Genomic DNA, 9351 nt, shown 5'->3' on the forward strand with positions numbered 1-9351 from the left:
AGTCGAAGGTATACCTGTTCCCCAATGTTCATAGCAGCACTCTTCACAATAGCCAAGAGCTGGAATCAGCCCAAATGTCCACCATCAGATGAGTGGATAAATAAAATATGGTGTATGTACACAAGGGAATACTAGTCTGCTATAAAAAAAGAAGGAAATATGATGATTTGCAGCAACATCGATGGACTTCTAGAGAGAATTAAGTGAAAAAAGTTAGGCACAGAAAGAGAAATATCACATTCTCACTTATTTGTGGGAGCTAAAAATAAATAAATACACAAACTGGGGGAGAAGAAGACACAACAATTACAATTCCTTGAAGTTGATATGACAAGCACAGATATGAGATTGTTGGAGAGAGGGGGAGAGGGAGGTGGGGAGGAAGGTTTCGGTAATGGGCCACAATAATCAACCACATTGTATATGGACAAAATAAATTTTTTTTTAAAAAAGGAAAAGGAAAATACAAAGGTAAGAATCTCTGAAACTTACTAATATCAAAGATGTACCTTTGGTGGTGAGTAACATTCCCAGCTCCATGTGTATTAAATCCTGGAGAAAACTGCTCTGAGATTGGCTGTACTGTGGAAAATCCTAAATTATTGAGTCTGGAGTTTATAGAGATGGTACACTACTGTGGATGAATGGGATCATGACACTGGGAAATGCCGAGTCAGGTAGGAAGCGCAAGGTGTGTGACAGGTAGAATAAGTCTGTGTTTTGAAAGAAGATGAGAATGTGGGAGCTATACACCTCCCACAACAGTGCAGAAAGCCTGGGCCAACTGCCAGGCATGTCACACGTGGTTTAGACTGTGCTACAGAAGAACCTATTTCTTCCAAACATTGTAATACCTCTCCTTTCATTAAACGAGTGTACTTTTTGTATGCTTTAAGTGCATAAGGTGTGAATGTGCATCGTTTTGGTGACTCCCATTAACAGGCTCTTTCCGTTAACTGACCAGCTGCTAGCCCAGGCCTGGCAGGTAGTCTGCTTCCACTGAATTCTAGTTTTGCAGGCTTTCCATTGGCCATGAGCCAGCTCAGGTTGTATGAGTGTAGTGTGGTAAACTTAATGGAATAATATCAAAGAATTTATCCTCAAACAACTATTTCCCTTTGTCGCTTTCCAGTGGAGGCACTGACTCAGGCAGAGTTCCATTCTAATTTCAGATCCCTGGTGACACAGCTCTTCAGATCAGGTTTCAGTCCTTCCACAAGGGCTGAACTCTGGCTTTTGGAAATATAGATTTCCTGAAGCCAGCAGTACACTAGTCCCACAAGAGGTTCCGTGGGAATAGGGTTCCTCAAACAGGTGAGTCTGGGAAACTGTATACTGTATTCCTCTCTGGGAGATTCATAATGCACAATTAAAAACAGTCATCTATGGCAGTGGAAGTGGCACCAGACTAGCGCTCCTGCCATAAACAAGTGCAACACTGTGACATACCGATAAAGGTAGAGGACGACAGACAGCACGAGACCGCAGGCCCTGAGATGGGGAATTTCAGAGTGAGCCCCTGATTTCCCAGCTCTGTCTAGGAACAGTTCCCCAGGCAAAACATGGCTCTTGGCTGAGACAAAGAAGCAGAGATCAAAGATTCTGGCAGCTCGAATGTACAAGACAGGCACTGGAGAGAAGGGTGGCTGTGCAGAGAAGAGGCCCCAGAAGTCCACATGGGGATCCCCTGTTATCCATGGCTCAGGGCATGGGACCAGCCCACCAAAATCTTGCCAGATAGCTGTGCTGGGGGATGATGGAGCTCCAGCCCTGCCCCGGCAGAGATCTGATCAACACCCATGGCATCCAGTTAGATACCAAAAAGGCCTGGCCTTGGGAGTCAGGACCACAGGCTCAGATGAGACATATTCTAAACCACCCTGATAAAGCCTGAGATCATGCTTCAACATGATCCCCAGGAGAGGCAGTTTGGAGGTCGATTCCCACTGAGTTGGTGGGCTTGGGAAGTGCTTGGATTTCCTAACAAAGTGAGAGCCCAGGCCTGCAGAGACTGAGGGTGATCTGCAGTAACTGGACTGCCTGTTAGAACAAACAATCAATGGGCTGAGCCCGTGGCACACTCGAGTGCGGCGCTGGGAGCTCCCGCCGCGGATTCGGATCCGACGTAGGGATGACCGGTGCGCTCACAGCGCTCACTGGCTGAGCGCCGGTGCAGCAGGTCTCAAAAAAAAAAAAAAAAAAGAACAAACAATCAACACTCTTCAGAGAACCCAGAGTGTCCACTATTCAATCCAAAATCACTAGATCTGCAGTCAGGACAAGAAGAGTAGTCATGAGAAGCCAAACCCTCGGGTTTTGGTCACGAAACCACTTTAAAGAACAACTTCTCCTCTTCCTCCTCCATGGTTATAGTTATCGTTGCCGTTGTTATTGTGTCCTCTCTGGGCCTGGAGGTGGACCGTGGCCCTCATGTCCCTCCTTACCGCGTGCAGACTGTCCTTCCTCCCTCAACACCCGCCCCACCGCGCAGCGGCTCCGGGGCTCCCACTGGGCTCTGCCGCTCTGATGCTGTCCGCTCTCGCTCCCCGGAGGACTTCAGAGTTCCACTCGCTGTCCAGCTCTGATGCTGTCCCAGTTCCTGATTTCAGTACCCACGCAGTGACCTGGCTCTCAGTTCCTGACCTCTGCACTTTCCGGGAAGCTACAGTGATCTCTGCCACCACACCTCAGACACCCACGCCCCGATCGTATCCATAGCCCTGTCATTACCAACACGTGCAGCCTTTCCAAAAGCTTCGAGCTCCCCGGCTGACATCTGACCAGCTCAGGCGCTCAGTGACCTCCAGCAGTGTTTCCTCCGCGTTGGCCCTGCCGCCCTAGCATGGGAGCAGCACGGTTAAACCCAAGCGATTACATACAGCTGGGAGAGGAAATAAATGAAAAGATGTCACGTGAGTCCTTAATACTGCCTGCAAGTCTGTCTTCATGTTCTGAAGGTTACCGTTTCGTGTCTCTTCCTCCTTCCTCGGCAGCTGCTCCGTCCCTTCTCTCACCAGTGTCCTTGCTGATGGTCTGTCTGAGAAGACTGAAGCAGTTGGAACAGAATCACCCACCCCCATGCAAGCGCACAGACACGCACATGCACGAACTCACGCACATGCACGTACGCACGCACTCGCACGCACTCACACACGCACATGCGCGCGTGCGCACACATGCACGCACGCACACACGCACATGCACGCACTCACACACATGCACGCACGCACACAGGCACACACGCACAGCCCCTTCATCTGCACCCTCAAATGACAGTGGATGAAGGCCGTTCTGAGGCCAACCATAGCTTTCATTCAGGGATGTTGCTCAGTTGCTGTCCCCTGCCTCTCAATTGTCTCCTCTACAAACCATTTCTGTCACCACAGCAACATGCTGCAGTGCTGCCCTTACCCCAACCCCCACCCTCCCCAGCTGCCACCCCCAGCACTGCTCCCCATTACAGCCACCCGCCCGAAGTTTGTCTAGCCCATCTGCCTCTGTCCCCTCACCCCCCACCCTCTTTCTTGAACTCTCCAGTCAGGCTCTCGTCCCCACTACCCAGGAGTGGTGATCACCAGCAGTGTGACCCACCGGCCAACACCCACTCCAGAGCATGGGTGCCCTGGCCCTGCCTGTCTTTAAGGAGTTTTGAATACCACTTCCCCAGTGGACACACGGCCAGGCTCAGTGTCTCCTTCATCCGTCATCTCGCTCCTGCCTCTCAGCAGACACATTTGATTGCTCTGCTCTTCTTGGAACGCTTTCTTGACTTAGCTTCCAGAATATCTGTGTCTCTCTCTCCCTGTCCCCCAGTTCTGCTGTCACCTTAGTCGCTCATTCTTGGTCATCTTTGCCGGTTCCTCCTCAATTTTTTGCCACCCATAAGTCATGGGAGTGCTCTGGGATTCAGTCCTCAAGCCTTCTGTTTCCTCTCTCCCTAGCAAGCCTGTCAGTATTACAGCTTTAAACACCAGAGATATGCTCGTTGCGCCCAAACTTCTGTTTCCAGCTACAGTGTCTTTCCTGGACTCCAGATTCATGGATCCAGCTGCCTGCTCAGCATGGGCATCATCGGGTGTCTATCTGCCACCCAAACATGCTGTGTCTGAGCCTGGACTCCTGAGCTTCTCTCCCCAACCACCTCCATTCTGCTCAGTCTCAATAAATAGTGGCTCCGTCCTTCCAGCTCCTTAGGACAGAAACCTTGGAGTCATCCTGTATTTCTTTCCTCCTCTTAGACATTTACATCCAACCCGCTATCTAGCCTCTACCTTCAAGATACACCCAGAATCCAGCCTCTGCTCACCTCTGCCCCTACCACCCTGGCCAGGCCGCTGTCATTTCTTACCTGCGCCATTAGAAAGTCTTCCTAAATTGCAGCCTACAGTCTGCCCTCCATGTGAGAGTGACCCACTTAAAACATAGAAGCCCCCATGGGCTTCCGCTTCACTTAGGAATGAAAGCCAAGGTTCCTCCACGCACCCAAGCTGCCCCCAGCCTCTCAGCCCCCGCCCGCCACCACCCTCGCCTCCCCCGCCCTGCCCGCTGCTGAATCACAGCGGCTGGAGCCGAGCCGGAGCACGGCAGATTCCCAGTGAATCGATGTGGAAGAAACCATCGCCCCAGGTGCGGTGTAAGGACTTTGTGAGCAGTGGGACCGGGAGGCTTTTCCAAGGAGAGTTGTCCCAGTGCCCCGTTCGGTGCGGAGCCCTCCGTAGCACTCCCTCCAGGTGACCTCTCCTTGCCTTCCCTTCCATGTGTGGACACTTGTGTATGTGTGTCGTGGCTTCTGTGGAAGGTGGGTTGAGATCTGTCACCTGGTGACTTTCACCCGGTCCTGCCTATCACAGGTTCACAGACTTGTCCAATCGCTTCTTCAGGAGCAGCCCCTGCTCTTCCTGTCACTGTCCGCAGGGCAGGCTCTGAGGCCCAGCATCTCCGAAAATGTCATTTCTGTGCAGGACATGGTTGAAACGGGTCAGACCAACAGGGTTTGCAGCTGGTCCGGTCCCCCTTGTTCTGGTTTCTGCAGCTGCTGCTCAAGCTCACAGCATCTTTGCCACCTGCCCCTCATTTAGAGTTTCCATCATCAAAATTCCTGGTGTGCCACCTCCGGCTTGCACAGAGCTCTTCGCAGTCAGTGCCATCAAATCAGTAGCGTGAAATCAGCCGCGGCAGGGATGCTTACACCATGGAAACTGTCAAGCACTACAAATCAGGGCTGTACTCAGGGAGCTGGTGGGTAGACATTTGCCAGCACACCACAGCCTGGAGCCCCAAGGCTCTTTCCCGCATGTGCCCCTCCCAGCCCTGCCACCTTCACTTGGGCAGAAAAGTGTCTTGTTGGTCTCACCTGGTGCTGTATGCGCTCAATGGGGGAGCTTTGTTGTCCCCAAAATTCATGCCAGCACAAGAGCCACATGGATTCGTTGGACCGGTGGGGGCCACAGGCACATCACACACAGATTAAGATCAGAGGCACTTCAAGGTCTCGTCCTGACGGTGCATTTGAGAAGGGAGAGAACTCTTCCTGCCAAAGGCAGTCCCCTCCAGGTGGACCTTGGCAGAGTCACAATGGTTAAATCTAACCTGCTTTGAGCCTGCAACTTGGACCTCTGAACCCTCCTCGTCAAGTTTTTATGTCCTGGGACATGGTGTTGGTGGGGTGAAATCAGCCATGGTGAGGTGTTCACACCACAGAAATCAGCAGTGGGGACGTCCTCATGGAACAAGCCACAGGGGTAGTTTACAGAAGAGTCGTGAGTTGTAGGTGGAGTGTTCTCTGACCTGCTGTGTCACAGCTGAAGCACACAGTCCAGCCTTGGGAGCATCTGCTGAGGACGGGTTTGTAGGAGATGGAACCAGGCCTGTGGATAGGGCGGCTTTGTAATCAGTGTTGTTTTGTCTTTTCTCTGCTGATCTCTATTTGGATTTGGCCCTGTTGTGGTGACGTGGCCCAGATTCAGGTGTGAACAGGTGCATTCCACTCAAGGTGCTGCTGAAAGGTGGCCAGGATGTACCAAGAGGGGACAGAAGGTTCCAGGAGGTGCCAGGAAGTCCCACCTCTGTCTCGCTGTCTTCTGCATGGGGAGGGCAGGGCGCCTCCCTGGCCTCCCTTTCAGATTTGAGGGCTGTGGGTGTGAGGAGCAGGGCTATCTGCTCTAAAACTTTTCTCATGTGTGCCTGTCTGTCCTTTCAGATGAATGACAATCTCCTCGAGAGCTGGAGTGACCTCGATGAGCTGAAGGGAGCCAGGAGCCTGGAGACTGTGTACCTGGAGCAGAACCCCCTGCAGAAGGACCCGCAGTACAGGCGGAAGGTCATGCTGGCCCTGCCCTCTGTGCGGCAGATCGACGCCACATACGTCAGGTTCTGAGTCCCCCCCTCCTCACCTGGTCCCTCTCCTCAAAAGAACTTCCAGCTACGGTTTTTTAATGCAGCTGTTGCTCCTGAAGTCGTCACTCTATTAACAGTCACAAACCCCATGGCAATAAAAAGGCACTGACACTAGCTAATGTGTGTGACGCCACTCACCACCTGAGAGGCCATTGCTATTAAATCTTGCCACAGTCTTCCTGGTCAGTTGTTGGCCGTTATTGTAGCTGTGGAGAGAACGTACCACACCTTGCGTTACTTCGCTGTTGACATCTATCTGTCTCCTGTCACACCTCAGGGAGGTCACACCTGAGCCGTGTGAAACAGTGGGTCTGAAAGTGCTGCCCAGGTGGGGGCTCAGAAACCTCAAGTCCTAGTTTGCAGCGTTGAAGCAGACATGACCTGCAGCAGCTGAGAGCTTTTTAGTCTTTTAGACCAGTCAGTGCCGATTTTGAAAGAATTATAGGTGTTGAAAAACTCTTGGGTAAGGGAAGACAGCCCCACGTGCTATGATCTTTAGAGCGCTCTTCTAAAGAGCTATGGCTGTGGGCCAGGCATGGTGTGCTGGCTGCTTTCCACACATGCTCACCAGTTCTCACCATAGCCCTCAAGGCAGGTCCGGTCATCACCTGTGGGTGAGAGCATGACCCATGTCCCACAGCTGTGTTATGCCCCTGGCAGAATGTGAGCCCAAGTGAGTCTTCAAAGACGTTCTCCAGAGATATAGACTCGACCACTTATGATATGACCCCCCATTCTTACCCCATCGTTGTTTTGGCTTTCTTAATAAAATCTACATTGACAGTCACCTGGGGCCTGAATTTAATGCTGCACAGGCACTGTCATCTCTCAGGGTCTCAGATTCCCCTTCAGCAGAGTGAGGACTGAGTCATGCTCACTAATGTCCCTTCTTCTGCTTCCAAGACTAGAGCTTCACTTTCCAGCACAGGAGACACTCGCTGTCCCACGTGGCTGTTTCAGTACAAATTCAAGCTCATTACAACGAAATGAAATTAAAAGTTAAGTTCCTTGGGCTATAGCCGGTGGGCTCAGGTGGTTAGAGCATGGTCCCCATAACACCAAAGTCCAGGGTTCGGTCCCTGCACAGCCAGCCGCCTAAATAAAAATAATTTTTTTAAAACGCTCAGTTCCTTGGTCGCACTCACCACACCCACGTGCTCAGCAGCCACGTCTCGCGGGGAGCCCATTTCCATCAGCACGGGAGGTTCTGCTGGACAGCACTGCTCCAGATTCTGTACTACCACTGGGACAGGCTGCCTTGGGAGCCAGGGAGTCGGTGTCAACTGCCAGGGAAGTGACAGACAACGTGGTGGTTGACCTGAGGCTTAAGGTCATGTCCTGTTCCTGATTGTAATCTTCACCAAAATAAGTCGTGTGACCCAAATCTATAAACCATCTACCTATTGAAAGGCAAACTTTTTATTTTTGCTTCAAAACATCCTTTCATAGTTGAGATTTTATTGGTTGTGATGAGGATAGTTACAGAGACATTTCAATGTGTGTACCGAAACTAAAAAGCCACGTACCGTGAATCTTTTTTAACGCTATTCCAGTGACTTTGCAGCTTCAAATTTGTGGGCAAATTTTCCTTAAGAGGATGTCAAGAACCAGTATCCCCAGATGTTGCTTAGCTGTGAAGTAAGTCCCACCAGCTCATAATTTCTTATCACACACACTACACACTCGAATGTTCAGTCATTGACAGCACATTAACAAAAATATTAGGAAAACTGGACCACACAACCAAAGATGTTACAGAGTGCGCTCCATCTGACGGGGGCAATGATTAAGGACTGGTTTTCTTTAGGAAACAGTTCTACTAAGAAACAGCATGGGAACAGGAGTAATTTTAAGTATTCAAAACATTAAATGCACAACTCTAATTCCAAATTGCCATTAGTGTGCTTTGCATTACAGGATACAAAAACTACCCCCGTCTACGGAATGTTAGGCTGACAAGACAGTCAAAGCCTCCCGTAGTTCAATATTCCACTCTTTTCTGGTTGTACCAAAAAGCAACCAGTGAATGATTTCACCTCTTAAAAAAAAATTTACACTTAAAAAATGGGATGAGGTGGGATTCCCTCCTTAAAAATGTTTCTAGACCTACTAAAAACTCGCATTTACGAAACAGGTGATAAAACTGTTCCTGTGGATTGTACGGGGTGGCAGGGACACTGATGCTGGTGTCTGGTGTCCGTCGGATGCGGCTTCCTTCCCTCGCCTGCGTCCGAGGCTGGCCTCCGCATTCCAGGGCCTCTGTTGCCTGCAGGTGAATCTTGTTTCCTGGTTGGTCACTTCGGCCTGTGGCCCCCTTGCCCCCTTTTCCCTTTTGTTTGCACTTTTTGTCTGAAGACTTGTCCTTGGCTGCTGCCCTTGGCTTCGTTTCCACTTTCGCGGGAGCAGGTGCAGCTGACGGCCTCGCGCACGTCCTCTTGGCTCTTCCGTCGCTGCACCCGTGGCGGGGCTGACCTTCCTCTGGGGCATCCAGGTGGCAGGGAGGGGCGGGGCGGGTGCCCGTGCTGGGCCGCCTGGCCGCTGCTGTTCCCGCGCCCAAGCTGCTGGGACCTGCCACAGGGGCCCAAAAGCAAACAAAAAGGAAAGATGGGCAGGTGGGGTGAGGCCCCAGAAAGAGTTCAGATGATGACCTGAGAGTTCTGCCCTCAGCCAAACACCGCTCATGTCTGCGGACACGAGGTACTTTTAGACACACAGGACTTAGGATTTGGGTGCTCTTGCTGAAAAAATTAGAAGAGTCCTTTGCCCAAACAAAAATATGAATCCAAATAAAGAACTAAAGAAAGAGAAAGATTTCATTTAAAAGCAACAAGCACCGGGCCGGCCCGGTGGCGCACTGGATAGTGCGCCGCTTGGGAAGCGCGGTGGCGCTCCCGCTCGAGGGTTCGGATCCCACATACAGACCGGTTCCCGCTCACTGGCTGAGCGAGGCATGGG

General features: G+C 51.3%; 1 protein-coding gene across 1 annotated transcript in view; it reads left to right on the top strand.

Moving 5' to 3' along the window:
• The window catches only part of PPP1R7 (protein phosphatase 1, regulatory subunit 7), a 39300-nt gene extending 32728 nt beyond the window's left edge, over window positions 1-6572 (top strand). Inside the window, exon 8 of the mRNA XM_008578370.1 lies at window positions 6200-6572. Within this exon, the coding sequence (XP_008576592.1) occupies window positions 6200-6376 (177 nt within the window). The 3' untranslated portion in view covers window positions 6377-6572. The remainder of the gene's footprint in view (window positions 1-6199) is intronic.
• The last annotated feature ends 2779 nt before the right edge of the window (window positions 6573-9351 follow it).

This window comes from Galeopterus variegatus, unplaced genomic scaffold (assembly GCF_000696425.1).
Source record: "Galeopterus variegatus unplaced genomic scaffold, G_variegatus-3.0.2 Scaffold1671, whole genome shotgun sequence".
Classification (NCBI taxonomy): Eukaryota; Metazoa; Chordata; class Mammalia; order Dermoptera; family Cynocephalidae; genus Galeopterus; species Galeopterus variegatus.